We start from the raw sequence: 17,964 nt of genomic DNA on the forward strand, positions 1-17,964 counted from the left end.
CTAGAATCATGCCTCCAGAGGCCAAGGCCTTCAGATTTTTGAAAGTGCTTCCAGACACATTCTTTCATGGCTTTATGAGGCTGGAGTTCGGATTCTCCTCTCCACTCTTCACTTGAGAGATAAAGAAACTAAAATTTGGGGATGAGCCAATCATTTATTCAAAGTCTTGTTGATAAGTAGTGACAGATGTCATCCACTCTAAAGTCAGAGTTTGGCTTTAGGTCCAGCAAACCAGGAGGGAGATACAGGTGGAAGCAGGGACCAGACAATCAACAGTGGCAGCAGGCTCACACGTCCTCAGCCCTCACTGTGTCCCGTCCTATGCTAGGCACACTACCTGCCTTATTACAGCCAGTGACGTGTTACAGCAGCTCCAAACAGCTCATGAAAGCCAGGTATTAAATCTTCTGAAGTTTTTCAAGTTGTATGATATCATACTGGTAACTCGAAAAATGCCATGGTGGGGAAATATTTACACCATGGAAACTGGCATGTGCTATAAACCAGAGATTCTTTTCTTCAGAGAGCCGGTTCGCCAGCATCCTGCTAATGATATAATTTGGTCCTCACAACAACCCTCTAAAGTAAATATTATTATCATCTCTATCTTCAAGAAAAGGAAAGAGCTTCAGGTAGGTAAGTTAAGCCAGGGGAGGAATCCTGGGTAAGTAGGTGGCAGAGTGGGCTAGAAGCCAGGTGTGTGAGAGTCTGTGTGCTAAGACTACCAATTCTCTTTGGACCTGCTTTGTCTGCTCACCACCAGGTCTCCTGGGCAGTAAATAGTGACCAGCAAAGTCCAAAAGGAGCTGTGCATATGGGGCGGGGTGAGCCAGCATTCAGTGAACCGTGAGAGAACCAGGGTTGGAACCTCTGACTAGGGACGGAGGCATCTTTTCCTAGACTGGGACCTTCCAAATCTGAGCTTTGTCTTTCTCTCTCCCCAGGTGAGGATGAGTAATAGGACCCTGGGGACAGGAAGATAAAATACTTCTACCTGTTGGTAAAAATAAAGTAGCGTTGTCCTGTCTTCTTTTAGGCTTTCCATGAAGTCCTCTGGCAAGTAGCGGATTTGAAGGTCATACCTGGGACAGGAAGTTCAGACTCTCTGGTTGACACAGGGAAGCTGGTCATGTAAGGGTCTGCCCATGAGGCCGATGGCCACCCATTCAGGACTTGCTTCTTCTTTCCCTCCTCTGTTGTCAGGTGGAGGACCGTGGAGGACCATGGAGGCCAGCAGGTGGTAGTCAACACCAGTCCTGACTCTCCAACTCTTCCCCCTCATGGCAACTGTTTTCCTTAGGTTTGCAGATCAGTGCCTGACCTGGTTCTCCATCTTCCCTGCCCTCCTTCTCCATAATACCAAGAGCATCCTGCCTGGGGATGTTCCTGATATCTGTCCTGGGAGGGGGATGTGCTGTGAGCCCATGTTAGGCCTTGGCCAATACATGCATTGGATGCTGCAAGAGGACTAGGCCTAAAATGGCACTCAGATTTTCTAGAAGATTCTCAGAGGTTAGGAAGTGATCCAAGGAAGGACTTCCCAGAGCCTTCCCACTCCACACTCATCTCCCCCAACTCAAGAGCCCAGGGCTCTTCTCCTACCTCCACTCGGCTTCCACGTGCAGACACTCGTACTTGTCCTGCACCTCCCCCACCGTCATCTGTGGGTGCAGCCAGTGGATCTCATCTGACTTCATGTGCTTCAGCCTTAGCCCATAGCACTCAGCCAGCTGGATGTTGGGCCCGATCCGTCCGCTCATCAGGATGGAGGCAATGACATCCTGGGGAGGAGAATAGAGAGCCATGATTCAGGAATGCCCCCTTCTAGATTCCCACAGTCCTCATGTGGCCCCCAGAAGTATGATTCGCTAGGGTGGGGTTCCATCTTAACTTCTCATTTATCTCTGGTTCTTTAGCACTTAGTGCTAGGCTCAGTGCACAGTGGTCTCTATCTGATAAATGGATAGTTTGGTAAAAGACAGAGAAACTGAGAGGAGAGAGTAGGAGCAAAGCAGAAAATGCAGCGGAGGCAAAGAGCACAGATTCTGTGCTTCTGTAGCCCACCCCAACCAAGCCAATGAATAATTACTGAGCATCCGCCATGTAAAAGCACCATCTGAATGCCTTCCAATTTAGCCAGCATTGCTGAGGGTCTGTAGTAGGCGTTCCAGGCACCTTGCATACATTACCATTTCATGGAATCCATACAACACAGGAAGGCAGTGTTACATCCCCATTTGGCTGATGACCAAACTGATGTGCATTACATAGCTCATGGAATTAAGCCGGGGTTTTGAACCCAGAGCCAGGGGACTCTGAGGATTTCTACTAGGCCAAGCTGCTTCATGGGGTGCTGGGGCTGGGCAAGGCAGAAGGGATGAGACTCACATTAATGGATTAAGTGGCCCACTTTCCACATAAGAAGCATGGCCACAGGAAACAGAGTGTTGACAAGAAATTAGGAACCCTCCTATTCCTGCTTTCTTCTTGATCAGAAATCAGCCTGCCCATGGCCTGATGCCATCATTTCCTGGCCTCGAGCCAGAGCTGGATCAAGAAGAGGCCCGCTGGGCAGCTGCCTGGAAGCCCATCTATGAGGTCCCACCTAGTTCTGAAATCATGTTAGTTTCAGTTTAGTTCAGGTCTCTCATACGGTTGCACATGTGATTGGTAAATTGAGCCCACTCCCAATGGAGCATCAAAGGCAAATTTTTAAAACTCCTATTTTCACTAATAAAATGTTAAACTCCTATTTAAATAGTACTGTTTTAAAGAAATGCCAAATTATTGGTCTGCCTGGGCACCCACATGCATTGGTCCAGCTCTGCCTCCTGCCAGCCCTCTTCAACTCTATGCCGTGATAAAGCTAAAAGATCCCTTCCCCATTAGGGAAGCAAATGCCCATCAGAGTGAGCAGTCAACTCTTGCTATATGAGATAGATAGGGAAAGCACAAGTTAACAGCTGTAACAAATCAGTGCAGGAATCAGAACTGTGGTCTTGGGATGGGGAAGAAGGCTGGGATCAATGGGACCTACAGCAAGAGGGACACAGATAAGAGGCAGAGCTCACGACTGTGAAGTTGACCATTTTGTCATTATTTCCACCCATTTCTCCTGCCAATGACCCTCTTCATTGCTCTGTCCACTCATATCATTATATTATGAATCCCTCATGTCACTCCCGAGCCCCACCTGGAGTCCCAGCCTCTGGTGTTTTTAAATGTAGAGGCTTCCTTGCCCCAAATGAAACTTACTGTCCTATGTCTAATTTCTCCAGGACTGGAACCCCTATAATTACTGGAAATTTCAAACATGTATGAAGTTCAGTGAAGTCAAAAGAATAGCATAATAAACCCCTATGTACACATCACCCAGCTTCAAGAATTACAAACACTCAACCATTCTTGCTTCATCCATTCTGCCACTGACTTCCCCCCGCCCCAATTGCCACCCAACTATTACCACTTTTTACAGTTCTTTTAAGGTAAAATTTATAGACATTAAAATGCACACATTTTAGCTATACAGTTTGTGTGTAATCCACATGCCAATAATTAAGATACAGAACTTTTCAAGACACTCAGAAAGTTCCCTCATATCCCTTCCCAGTCAACCCTCACGCTCATGGCAACCCTAATTCTAGACAACCAATTTTCCCTCCCATTTTTGCTTAGTTTCACCTGTTCTAGAATGATATAGATGGAAACATTTAATGTATATAATTCATTCCCCTGTTTCTAGATACCTGGGCTATTTCTTATTTTTTGCTACTGTGAATAAAAGTACTATGACCATTATTGTACAGATCTTTTTGTGTACATATGTTGCCATTTCCTTTGGACAAATACCTAGGAGTTGTAATTACTGTGTCAAAGGTAAATGTATGTTTAACTTTCTAAGAAGCGGTAAGATCATTCTGTTTTATATTTCCATTGTTATATATGAGATATCCATTACACTACATCCTCACCAACATTTGGTGTTAGAAGTCTTTTTAATATTAGTCATTTTGATGGTTATGTATAGTATCTCATTGTGCTTTTAATTTGCATCTCCCTGATGACTAATGATATTGAGCATGTTTTCATCAGGCCATTCATGTATCTTCCTTTGTGAAGTATTTGTTCCAATCCTTTGCCCATTTTTCTGTGTTGTCTTTCTATTATTGAGTTATAGGTGATCCTTATAGATTCTAGATAGAAGTACTTTGTATGTGTTTTATAAATACTTCCTCCAGGTCTGTACTGTGCCTATTATTAATTTCCTTGTCAGTTTCTTTTGATAAAGTCTTATCAAAATTTTCTTTTATGGTCAGAGCTTTCTGCATACTGTCTAAGAAATCTTTGCCTGCCTCCAAATCATGAAGATATTCTCCTATTTTCTTTTATAAACTTTATAGTTTTCACTTTTCCTTTTAGGTCTGTGATCCATCTTGAATTGATTTGTGTGTATGGTGTGAGGTAGGGGTCAAAATTTACTTTTTTCTCTTAAAGGTCTATGGTTGTTCAGCAGTGGTTGTTGACTTTCATTTTCCAGTTGAATTGTCTTGCTGCCTTTGTCAAAATCAATTGGCCATATAAGTTTAGATTTATTTCTGGACTTTCACTCCTGATCTATTGATCTTTGTTTTTACTCTGCCAGTTCCACACTGTCTGCATTACTATAGCTTTAGAGGAGATCTTAAAGTCAAATAGCATAAACCTTTTACCATCTCCTCTCCAAGATTATTGTGCTATTCTCGGTCTCTGCATTTCCATATACATTTTTGAATCAGCTTGTCACTTTCTATTTAAAATGCCTGCTGAATCATGATTGAGATTGTGTTAAATCTATAGCTTAGTGGGGGAGAATTGACGTCTTAACAGCGTGGAGTCTTCCAATCCGCAAACATGCCAATATCTCTCCACTTAATTTTACTCTTCTTTAATTTTTCTTATTAGTGTTTTGTTCTTTTCAGTGTATAGTTTTGCAGGTCTTTTGTTAAATTTATTCCTAAATAGTTTATGTATTTTGATGCTTCTGAAAATTAAAGAAAAATTAAAATTAATTTTCTATTTCAGGGTTCACTCCTTTGGTGGCTCCCTCTTCTCCAGGATTTTCCTAAATCTTCTGGCCTCTCTGTCAGCCCTAAATTCTATCCTCCAATGCCTCAAGCCAGTAAGGGGCAACTGTCTGTCCTTCCCATCCCTCCGGGATTGGAAAGTGCCCTCAGGCAAAAAGCCAGAAATTTGCAGTTCTGCTCTAAAGAGCAGGTTTCCCTCCAGTCTGCTAGTTATGGTCACTCTCCAGGGCTTTCAAGACCATTTCCTTGTTATTTTGTTCAGATTTTACCATTGTCATCTGCAGGAAGATCAGTCTAGCCAAGTGATTCCACTATTTTTGTTATCTCCATACAAAATAGTGAATAAATGAAGAACATAAACTAAATGAATAAAAAATAAATAAATGAATAAATCTGTAGTTTCTGCAAATGGAAGAGGGTTAGGAGGCAGACACCTGCCTTTAGAGCTCCATTGGACATTCTGGTGCTTTTGTAAAAACAAAGAAAGCTTTGAAAAGCAAAACAAAACCCCGATGTCCTTTTCTACTTTTTTGTCTCTTACTTTTTCCTCCCCTTGGAGCACACGGTAGGACCAAGGCCAAAGTCGAGAGGTAGAGGGGTTGGCAGTGGCTGCAAAGCCAGGAACACAGCAAAGGAGGAGGTGGGGCCAGGGGCAGAGATGCTGGAGAGGCGAAGATAATGTTTATCTACAGGGAGCTTCAGCAAAGGAGTAAATATATTAAAGATGATGGGAAATGGGCTTCTTAATGATGGAGAAAGTACTTGAAATATGGAGAGGAGAAGGCTTGAGTGGACCCTTAGGTGAGGGATTGGAACTGAAAGAATTGGTGAGAACTCATGGTTTTAGAGAGCGGGAGAGAGAGCCTGGGAGCACAAGTACACCCAGGAGTGGGAGCATGTACCATTGAGAGTCTTATGTGTACTGAAAGAGCTTGAGGTCAATGACACCCAGATGGTCATTTGCATACCAAACTTTGAGTCTTAGTTTCCAAATACCCTTCTCCACTAAAAGGACCCGGGGCGGGGGGGGCTCCTGGGTGGCTCAGTCAGTTAATCTGACTCTGGATCTTGGCTCAGGTCATGATCTCAGGGTCGTGAGATAGAGCCAAGTGTCAGACTCTGCACTCAGAGGGAAGTGTGCCCCTTCCCTCTCTCTCTCAAATAAATAAATAAATAAATAAATAAATAAATAAATAAATCTTTAAAGAGAGAGAGAGAGAGAGGATGAATCCAGGGATCCTTGGAGAAATGGCTGATTCCGGGGCTGGGGCAAAGAAAGTACAAGATAAGCCTGGAATATCTTTTTGTCCTAGAAAAAAAGGGAAGTGTTTAGAGGATGTTGGGATATATAACAGGGAAACAGTATTAGCTTAAAGGGGCTGGCACAGGACAGATCTGGGACATCTAAGTATAAAAATATCTAACGATAGGAATACATAGGAGACAAACTGAGGGTTGCTTGAGGGGAGGGGCGCAGGGGGATGAGTAACTGGGTGATGGACATTAAGGAGGGCACGTGATATAATGAGTGCTGGGTGTTATATAAGACTGATCACTGAATCACTGTACTCTACCTCTGAAACTAATAATACACTATATGTTAATTAATTGAATTTAAATAAATAATAGTAAAAAAATAGAAATAAAAACTAAAAACAAAAATATATAATATAATCATAGGAATGGATTACATTCCACTGAATAAAACAGAATCTGAGACAGACAGATAAATAAATAAATGGGGCAGAAGGGAATATTCTTCATTACAGTAGAATGCCATCTAGTAAATGTAGTAGAAGAAAGGATGGAAATGGGAAATCACCATTTGGCAATAAACTCAGTGTTGGTTGTTCAGGCATGATTCATCAACGGATGACAGAGCTGGAGGGTGGAGGTCTGATGATGAATAGGATATTGACATAGTCTCAGTGTATCTTCCCTCAGATTCTAGTCATACACACACACACACACACACACACACACATACCTGGCAGACACAAATGATCAGGTTATCAAGGTTAACATCATCGGTCGTAGAACATGTAAACAAATCATGCCTCCCACCTTGATGTACCGAGAAGAGTGCAGCATCATTTCTGAGATTCCTGCCAAGAGTTCATGGCCAGGTCTAGTTATACGACCCAGGGTGAGGGGTCTTCCCAGAGACCTATAGAATAAAAGGTCTGTATTCTTTTTTTTTTTTTTTTTGGTAACTGTTACCTATTTTTTTTAATTGATGTGTAATTAACATAACATCATATTAGTTTCAGGCATATAACATGATTCAATATTTGTTCACACTACGAAATGATCACCACAATAAGTTTAGTTACCATCCAACGCCACACATCATTACAAATTTTTTTTTCTTGTGATGAGAACTTTCAAGATTTAATCTCTTAGCGACTTTCAAATATACAACACTGTATTATGGACCATAGTCACCATGCTGTACCTTACATCCTATGACTTATTTATTTTATAGCTGGAAGGTTGTACCTTTTGACCGCCTTCAGCCATTTTGCCCACTCCCCACCACATCTCCCCTCTGGCAACCATCAATCTGTTCTCTGTATCTATAAGGTTGGCTTTTTGTTTTGTTTTAATTTGTTAGATTTGTTAGATTCTACATATGAGTGAAACCATACAGTATTTGTCTTTCTTGAACTTATTTCACTCAGCATAATACATTCTAGTTCCATCCATGTCATTGCAAATGTCAAGGTTCCATTTTTTTATGGCTGAGTATATACACCACCTCTTCTTTATCCCTTCATCTATGGATGGACACTTGGGTTGCTTCCATATCTTGACTATTATAAATAATGCTGCCATGAACATGGGGATGAATACATCTTTTCGAATTCGTGTTTTCATTTTCTCCTGATAAATACTCAGAAGTGGAATTGCTGGATCATAGGGCGGTTCTATTTTTAACTTTTTGAGGAAGCTCCATACTTTTTTTTCCAGAATGGCCACACCAGTTTGCATTCCCTCCGACAGTGTGTGTGTGGGGTTCCCTTTGCTCCACCTCCTTGAAAAGGCCTCCTGTCTTTCTGCCCAAGGAACTCTTCTGCACCGGAGGGGACCACAGAGACATGACGACTAAATGCAGCCTGTGCCCCTGGGCCAGACAGGAAAAGTAGACATTGGAAGAACAGTTGGTGAAATCTGAATGGCTATTCTGATTCAGAGGGTAAGTGTCCCAGCAGTTCTGGCTTTCTCCTTTGTATGGCTGCAGGCTAGTTATGTAGGAGAGTGTCCTTGTGGGGGAATAAACACTGGAGTATTTTGGGTGATGGAGTAGTGTTGCTGCAGCTTGCTTTCAAATAAATCAGAAAAAGATTAATGACAACGGACATGTGTGTGGCCAAAAAGACAGAGCTACTAAATATGGCATGTGATAGATCTGAACTGAGAGAGGACTTAACTACCTCCTTTTCGACTTCTAACTTTCTAATTAAGTTCTAATTTCTTCCCAGCTCATCTCCACTCCCCCCCCCCCCGCCCTGGTTTATCTCTTAACTCAGGCAAAAGGCCCTGTGGGCAAAGCATCCCACGATGGGAATGGAAACACAGAAACTACCCCCCTCAAGTAACAGGACCTGCCCTGAGCCAGCCAGACCCCATGACTGGCCCCAAGACAGTGATTCACTTGACCTTCACGGCCTACCTGCACAGTACCCACCCACCTTGCCCCACATTTTCCTTACATCAACCTAGACGTATTTTCAGCACTTTGGAGGCAGTCTTTGAGGTGCTAGTCCACTGTCTTCCCATGTTGGCCTCACTGAAATAATAAGTCCCTTCCATGTTTTGCCACCACTGTTTCTCTGCCTTTGGATTTTGTCAGCAGGTGGTGAGTGGTGAAACCTGGTCTGTGTGGGGCCCCCGTGGCCAGGTGCTCCTGTCCCCGTGCACGCCGGCTACACAACTCCTGGGGGATCTAAGTGAAGGCACTATGGGAGTTCTTCATCCCGTTCTTTCAACATTTTTATGTTTGAAATAATTTCAAAATAAGCAGAGAGGTTCTGGTGAGGGCAACCTCCAGGCACATGAGAAGTAAAGGGACCACATCAAATGAATGAGTAAGATTTCTCTCAGGCCAGACAAAGTCTTGCCCTTTCTTTTCCACCCAACAGTCCCTGAGAGGGGACCGGACTGCATCCCACTCTTTGATCTCAGGTGGGTGACACTGTCCAGGGCACAGCTTGTGGAGACATTTTCCTAGGTTACTTTCTAAAAAGCAGCCAATTTCTGTTGTAAGGGTGGAGGAGTAATTTTAGGTCCTTAGGGTAGAAATTCAACAGATTTTCACAGAAAGATAGATTTCATCTTGTGGTAAGGAAGAAGCTGGGTGTTTTCTAAACATAAAGTGCGTTGTTTGGGAGGCTGCCTGGTGCTGGCAGATTCCTACGGGGGGAGCACTTTTCCCAGAGGGGCAAACCGGAAGCTCCTTGAGAGAGGCACCTCCATCTACCACCACCATCACCTCCCTGGTTACTAATGAAAGTATGTTATATAATAAAGAATTTGGCTGGTCTTTGTCCTTGTTCCTGGGGTGGGAGCCTCTGAACCCTTGTGAGATCCTCGGTGGTAGTGTCTTTGTGGTTCATGGTGGGCCTCTTGGACCACACCTGAGTTTATGCTAATGAGGTGAGTTGGTGGTGGTGGGGAGACTAGATATTCTTAGGATAGGGGCCCGCTTTGCTGGAAGGGTCAACTGTGTGATTAAAGGTTCGAGACTTAGAGCCACATGATATCAGCCTGGTTTCCAGGGACAGGAGGAGAGCTGGAGGTCCAATTACACAGTCAATGGTTCAACCAATCAATCCATCAACCGATGGCCTACATAATGAAACCCCAATAAAAACTCCAGTTCACGTGAGCTTCCTGGTTTGTGATGCACATCGACGTGCCTGGAGGGTGACACGTCCTCAAGATGTGGAAACTTCATGTTTGGGGCCCTCTTACACTCCATCCCATGCATCTCTTCAGTTAGCTGGTCCTGGTTTGCATCTTTTATAATAAAACTGTCATCATCGGGATAGCACTTTCCTGAGTTCTGCGAGTCATCCTAGCAAATTAACGAACCTGGGGGGTGAGTAGCAGGAACCCCCAAGGTGGTAGCCCATTTGGTCAAGAAGTACGGGTGGTCTGGGAAGCCTGGAGCTTGTGACTGGGTTTTGAGGAGGGGTGTCCAGTGGGGCCACTGGGCTCTCAATCTGCCAAGTCTGTGTCAGGTCCAGAATTGCCAGGTGTCAGAACTACACTGCCAAGTGTGCAGACCCTTCAGGCTCAGGTGGGGAGAAACAAGGCTGCCCACCACGGGGGATGCAGAGCACACACTTTGGAGTCACACAGATCCGGTTCTGATATACAGTTTAGAAGGATGACAAGCTCCCTGAGCCGGTCTCCTTCCTGCTGTTCACCACAGAAGGCTTCCTTCACTCAAACCATCAGCAACTTCCTATGACGTACTCACTTTGCAAAGCACTGTGGGGAGCCCCAGTGCACACACAGAGCCCCCCGGACTCAAAGAGCTTCTATTTCGGGTAGGAGGAAGAAAGTGGCTTCACTTGAGGGGCCCCAGAGTAGGGGTGGGGAATCAGTTTAAAAGAAGAGGAACTTGAAGGTCTGACATGATCTCACGGTGGGGGCTTTTGAATCAGCCCTGCCCCCTCCCTTTACTGCCTTTCCTCTGCGCTTCACAAGGCTCCTGGAGCAAATGGTGGGAGCAGCAAAACCAGCCCTCTGCCCACGGCTCATAAATTGTCATTAATGAGTCAGTATTTCTTTCTCTATTAATAAGTCACTTTTTAGGAACAACAGTTTGAAATGTTTGCCTAGTCACTAAATTGCCATATATAACATAACAGAAAAAAAAACTGTCTTAATTTTATCACTTGTTATTTAGATAAGCCCAGGATGTATTTTTTATTTTATTTTTTTCTGCGATAGGTAAACCGTTACCTCTGCCCATGTGAGGGTGACTGAGAAACAAGTCCTCAGTCTGCTCCTGGCCCACACCTTCTTGCATGAAGTGGAATTTCCACGGCTTTTCCTCCTGCTTGGCTAACATTGACTTATTTGCTTTATCAAATAGTGTGAAGACCCCAAATCAACTTTGCCCCTCGATTTTCTGGCATTTTCTCCTATAAGTCAGAAACAAAGAAGGGACAGGACTGAATGCTGTCCCAAGTCCAGGATCATTTATTTCCCCAAAGAAAAAGGTCACCCAAGCAATCAAATACTCAGGCCACTTTCCCTCTCCGTTATTGGTAGTCACATTTTTTCCCCTATCTGAAATAGATTGTTGTATATAGTATGAGGTGCAGCTTAAAGTTAACTTGTTTTCACAAGGGTGTCTAACATTCAGTGATTATATGTGTTGGGCTGTTTCTTGTGTCTTTTTCTGTTCCTTTGATCTAAACATCTATCTTTATACCTTAGTCATGGTTTTTATCACTTCTTTAGTAGTCTCATGATTTTCTCAGGTTCACCTATTTTTTTTTTAAATAAAACACCTACTTCTGTTGTTGTTGTTGTTTGAACTTATTAAATATATTCATGTTAGTGGCTGGGTTTTTAGAAACAACTGAGTTGACAGCCTGGTGCCCCCATCAGAATTGCCCATGCCTCGTCTCGGGTCCCTTACAGGGGGCAGCCCTGACAGGGGGCAGCCGGTATCTGGTGACTGGTCACTTCAGGGGCTCAAGGCCCTGTCTTTTCATCAGAGCACCAGAACTCCCTGTGGAGCTCACAGCCCACATCACAGCCCACTCTCCCCCTTTGCCCAATCCAGTTTTGGTCACTTCCCTAGGTGAGTTTCATGAGAGTACCCACTGACCCACCTTAAGCAAACCCACAGTGCACGGTCGGCTTCGTGGGACCCCACCCAGGGCACTGGCCTTCAAACTGCTTTCCCGGCTTGATCTCACTCATTCTCCTTACTCTTTGTTCTAAGGAGGGCACAATGCTCTTCTTTTTTTTAAAAAAAAGATTTTATTTATGTATTTGAGAGAAAGAGAGAGAGAACACGAGTTGCGGGGAGCAGAGGCAGAGGGAGAAGCAGACTCCCCACTGAGCAGGGAGTCCAATGTGTGGCTCAATCCCAGGACCCTGAGATCATGACCTGAGCCAAAGGCAGACACTGAACAGACTGAGCCATCCAGGTGCCCCTAAGGAAGGCACAATGCTTCTCTTTTTAAAGATGACTGAATTTACAGTTTTAATAAATTAAAGCCCTAGTTTGACAAAATCCCGCTTAAATTCTATTTATAAAGTCTCCACTTTGAGACTGAGGGCAAATTTAAACAGATGACTTTTGTTGAACACTGCATTGGCTCTCATTTGCTGCGTGCTAGGCTAAGATGCAAACTCTTAAGCCTGAGGCATAAAAGTCTCATCTCCCACTCTCACCCTTGATGTGCTGTCAGCTTGTCTCCCTCGCCAAGCACAGCATGCTCTTCCTAACTGGAGGACCCTTGGCTCCCCTCTCTCTGTGCTCTTCTCCTGGAGAGCGTTTGGGGCCAATTAGCACTGTGAGCTCTTCCCTAACTTGGATTGATAGGGTTTGTTTCCTGTCCTGGGTCCCCAAAGAACTGTGTACACACATTTAGTCAGATACTGTTATGGGTTGAAATGTGTGCTCCCAAAAATATATGTTGAAATCCTAACAGCCACACCTTAGAATGTGATCTTACTTGGAAATAGGGTCTTTATAGACTAATCAAGTTAAAATGAGGTCACTAGGGTGGGCCTTAATCCAATATGACTGGTGTCCTTATAAGGGGAAATTTGGACATAGAGGGAGGCACGCATGCAGGGAGAAGTGCCGTATGAAGGTGGAGGATTTGAGTGATATGTCTATGGGCCAAGGAATGCCAGAAAATGGCCCACAAACCTCCAGAAACTAAAGAGAGGCACCTACACGTTTCAGAGGGAGCATGGCTGTACCAACACCTTGATCTTGGACTTGTAGCCTCCAAAACTGTGAGACAATGACTTTCTGATGTTTTAAGTTACCACACTCGTGGTACGTTGTTATGGCAGTCGTAAGAAACTGACTCAGGTGTTTACTAGTTACAACTAAGCCATTCACTCATGTTGGCCTTTCTAACCTTTCAAGTCCAAGGTCAGAAGCCAAATCTGATGTGCATTATCATCCCTTACTCCAAGTCCAGTGCTTGGTACAGATATTTGAAGAGAGAATGAATGAGTAAATGAACAGGAGTTAGCTCTCTGGATAATGACTGGGGTAACAAAGGACAGTGACCCATGGTCAAAAATGTTCAAGAGATCAGGAGTGTGGTAATTAGCAATACCCCAGGCTTTGGTGTCTACTGGATCTGGCCATGGCTGTGTGGTCTTGGCCAGCTCACCTAACCTCATTTCCTTATCTGTAAAATGGGAAAATACCCTTCTGTTGTGGGAGTTTTGGCGGGACTAGATAAGATAGCATGTGGTGTAAATAAAAAGAGCAGCTATTAAATTATAAGCATGCTAACATTCCTCCTTCATCTTCTAAGGGGTTTCTGAGCACCACCCAACTCTTGCACCTTTGTAGCATAAACTTGGTGATGGGGAGGGTAAAAGTGGAGAGGTCTCAATCCACTTGGATTTGACTTACACTGAAAGAAGCAAAGAATGACTGAAGGAAGAACAAGAATAGATCTTGAAATGAACAATAGAGGGGAGAAGGAGAAGAGCCTGCTCAAGCCAAAATTCAAGAATCTGAAAATGCAAGTAAATATGTTTCTGGACAGCAGCCAACCCAAATGAATATTAAGAACTAAGTATGAGAATTTTAAGAAATTTTGCTATCTTGAAAGTGAAACCCCTGATATTTTTGTGCTAAAGAGAATAAAATTTTCACTTAATTTTCAATTCTTCTTAGAGGGTAGACTAATATCATTTGGAATGTGACACTGTACTGAGCCTGGTGTCAAGGAAAAAGCAAGCTGGCTGTGGGTTACAGATATGTAAAGAGCTTGGCACAGTGGCTGGCACAGAGGAGGTCTCAATAGATGGTGACCATGATCATGATGGCCAGGCAAAGGAGAAGGGAGAGGCATGGGATCAGAAGAGGCAAGGGGAATTGGATTAATTAACTCAAGAAGTCTGTAACTGAGATATAAATTTGAGAGCCTGAAATGGAGTCCAAGGGTGCCTGGACCAGAGGCTCCTCAGATTCTCCCTGCCTGAGTGGCAACCGGCACCTTCAGAGACCCACCCCCACGGTAGTGGCAGAGGGAAGGGAAGGGTGCCATGGTTGCCACTATCCCAAGAGCCATTGAGATCTGTACAAGGAACACAGGTAGTGACTGAAGTAAGTAGTTTCTGGAAAAGGGATCTGATCCTGTTTCCAAGCTGAAGCCAGTATTAGCAGCAGCAGGAGCCTGAAGTGTGATAAATGAGCCTTGTAGGATGTCAGGTCATGGCTGTGAAGAAGTTGGCTGGGAAGAAATAATGCAGAGAAAAATGACTTCCTTCTGCTTGGAGCAAGGAAGCCACGAAGCGTCTTATGTCCCCAGGGCGGGAGATCACTCCAACAGGCTCCTTCCTTTAACCTGTCTGCTGCATATACAGCAGGAAGTAAAGCTCTGAGGAAGTGCATAAAACAGGTCAAAAAGGCAACAAGAGGTCTTCTTGTTAAATGACTTGAACAGAACATAAGAGGCGTCTCTGAGAAATAAACATATTCTGTTAAAAAGAAGGCTGTTCTGTCAAATGTTTGGACTTACTAATAAGCCACAAGGAAGGGCTCTTGATGCTCAGCTGAGGTTTGGGAGGAGTGAAGATCATTACAGGAAAGTACCAGGTGGATTTCACGTACTTCTTTGAAAAAGTCCTCCTACAAAATGCCCCTTTAAGGAATGACTTTATGATTTGTGCATGTGGCATGTAGTGTCATGCGGGTCACTTCCAATATGACTGGTGACATTTTATTTCTCACACAGGGAGACGGGTCCTGGGTGTTCCTGTCACCATAATGCTTCATAACTCACATCCATGAGTCTCAATGGGCACAGCTGGCACTCGGGGCTGCATGATTCTTGGTGGTGTGGTACCATTCAACACCCATGACTGACGCCCAATGAACGTCTTGCCCCATGGCCCAGTCATCCTGACTAGGATGACAATGTGACAATCCAGAAAGGATTCTGTCCCTGAAAACCCTCATGAATGAGATTAGTGCCCTTAAAAGAGACAAGAGAGAGACGAGATCTGTCTCTCCTGCCATGTAAGGATGCAGCAAGATAGTGGTTCTCTGCAAGTCTGGAAGAGGGTCCTCACAAAAACCCAACCACAGTCTTGGACTTCAGGCTCCAGAATTGTGCGAAATAAACTTCCAGTTGTGGAAGCCACGCAATCTGTAGTATTTTGTTATGGCAGCCAGAGGAGACCAGGACAAAGCAGGTACTGAAGAAATGACTCAAAATACAGAAATACCCTGTGTACTAAGAAACTCACTGTAGAAATTTTTTAAGCAGCAAAATCCCCCCAGCAAGAAGCCAATTGAAATAGTTTGAAAGGGTCCTGGAAATAACGGGAGGGCTGCACAGGGTTTATATGCTGGTTTTAATAATTGTCTAAAGAGCTTGGAAGACTTTTGGAAAATGCTGCTATTGTAATAAATGGGAGGTATAGGATATGAAACCATATACAAAGAATGGTAGAGGCTAGAAAGTGAAACAAACAAATCCAGAATGAAATACATCAAAATGGGAATAGTGCTGTCTTGGGGTGGTACATACCCACACATACATTTTTATTCTTCCAGGTTTCCTGTGTTTGAACTTTTGTATACAATGTAGTGGTTCAGAGGATGGCTTCAGGAGTCAGAAACTGTGCCATTTCTGATTTGCTTTGTGACTTTGGACAAATTAATTCCTCTGCTCTGGATTCCTCATTTGTAAAATGTAAACATTTTCCTAGCTCCTGACGTTCTCGCAAGGATTAAATGAGGTGATACAAGAGAAGAGCTTAGCATCGTGCCTGTGCACGGTCATGCTAACTAAAAAGCTATTATTAATATTGGATGAAGTGCATTCATTTTATAAATTGTTGGAGTCCATCTGCTAACATTTCGAAGATGTTTGCCTCTATGTTCATGAGAGATGCTGGTCAGTTGCTTTCCTTTCATGTATATCATTCACAAATTCATTTGAGAGTTGTAAAAAGAATCTCTTCAAAAAGAAATGCTTTAGTTCAGCTGTTATAATAGACTTGGTTGTGCAGACTAGGCATAACAAAATCATACTTAACTGGTGGGAGCAGACGTCACCTTCCAGCCGGAGACAAATGCTATAGTTTATGCCTACGAGCTTGGCTCATGTGCTACCAAGTGGAGACCGCATACCCTATGTATAGGATCAGCTTTTAAGGGGTGAATAAACTCGTAAAATATAAAACTCTAAAATTAAAATGCTGGCTAGGCAGTAGATTCCACAGAGCCAGGCAGAAGAAGAATGGCCAAAATTCATTCAAGTCCTGATGAAAATGAACTTGAGCAGATATTTTGCCTTCTAGATCCTAGAAAGCAGACCTCACTGATGCAGCCACAAAAATATAATCTCCAAGTATACAGATGTCTCAGGCTAGATGTCCAACTATTCAAATGTTTATTAAGCTCATAAATCGTAGGCTGGAACTTTGGAGCCTTAAGTAAACTTAGAGATCACTTAATTTGAGTCTGTTTTTAAATGAAGAAAGTGAGACCCAGAGAGGTCAAGAGACTTGCCCAAGAAGACACAGGGAATTCTATTTTAAGCCAGCTGAAATTCTATTACCCCTCCTACACATTATTATTTATGAATGCCAATCTTCCTGCCAGTCAACTTCCTCTTTGGTCTTTATATCAAGGGATCTGGAAGATTACCGATCTCATTTGAGTACTCTCTAGGCATTAGTTCATTTGTTCCTTCCTTCCTTCATTCCGCAAACAACTATTTTGTGTTAGGCTCTATATAGGGACAGTCCCCGCTCTGCAAGAGGCCACCTCTGTTTAGAGATGGACAAGAGGCAGTTACTACACAGCCTGTCAGGGGTGTGGACAGGGGAAATGGGAGCACTATGGTGCCACCTCCAGCCACCTGATACCCACCCACAGACTTTCTCTTCTCTTTGCCCCATCAAGCCTTCTCCTGTCACTCTTTCATAGACCTTTCAAAACTCTGAGTATCTTGTGAATTCCCAAACCCTGTAACATGACCTCATACCCTGGGGCTCCCCACCAACCAAGTGATTCTAATAATCCTCCACCACAGAATGTGACCCAGATGGTATCCCTCAGGCAGAGGTGAGTCCCTCAAGGCAGACAGCAGTCCCAGTACCCCAAGATTCTAATTCAGTGAATTTGGGATGGCACTTGGAAAACTGGTGGTTAAAAACTCCCTTGTGACTCAGATCATCTGCCTCATGTAGGAAGACCATGGTAGCAGTCTGTCAGCCCTATTTACAGCATCTTTTGGGCATTTACTGCCACAGATAGAAGATGTTACCCCCTGTAGACAACAGACCTATGAGTAGCTTTTTCTTACCTGCTGGAATTTGGACTTGAGATATAGAATTCTAGCCAGTAAATCTCTGTTAGCTTTATACCTGGAATCCATCATCCATCCATCCATCCATCCATCCATCCATCCATCCATCCATCCATCTGTTGTTAAACAATTACTCATCAATTAATTCAGCAAATTGGGGGAAACAAAAATAAGTCTCTCTCTCCTGGAGCTTATTTTCTACTGGGGGGTGGTGTTAAACAAAAAACTAGTATCTTAGTTTCTACTAAGTGCTAAGAAGATGGACAAAGCAGATATGGGCACCAGAATGAGGGGGGCTGCTATTTCACAAGGGGATGGCCAGCAAAGTCCTCTCCGATAAAGGGGCATGTGAA

The 17,964-nt window shown here is 43.7% G+C and overlaps 1 protein-coding gene across 4 annotated transcripts in view; it reads right to left on the reverse strand.

Annotated features, from left to right (window-relative positions):
* The window catches only part of PTK2B (protein tyrosine kinase 2 beta), a 121,245-nt gene that overhangs the window by 30,593 nt on the left and 72,688 nt on the right, over positions 1–17,964 (reverse strand). For all 4 annotated transcript variants that reach the window (XM_045774053.2, XM_045774051.2, XM_045774054.2 and 1 more), the window contains exons 3-4: positions 1,603–1,781; positions 995–1,082 (exon numbers count right to left, since the gene is read on the reverse strand). In XM_045774053.2, coding sequence (XP_045630009.2) covers positions 995–1,082; positions 1,603–1,781 — 267 coding nt within the window. The remainder of the gene's footprint in view (positions 1–994; positions 1,083–1,602; positions 1,782–17,964) is intronic.

The sequence above is a fragment of the Ursus americanus genome, chromosome 13 (genome assembly GCF_024610735.1).
Source record: "Ursus americanus isolate L20-20 chromosome 13, mUrsAme1.1.p, whole genome shotgun sequence".
NCBI classification, from domain to species: domain Eukaryota; kingdom Metazoa; phylum Chordata; class Mammalia; order Carnivora; family Ursidae; genus Ursus; species Ursus americanus.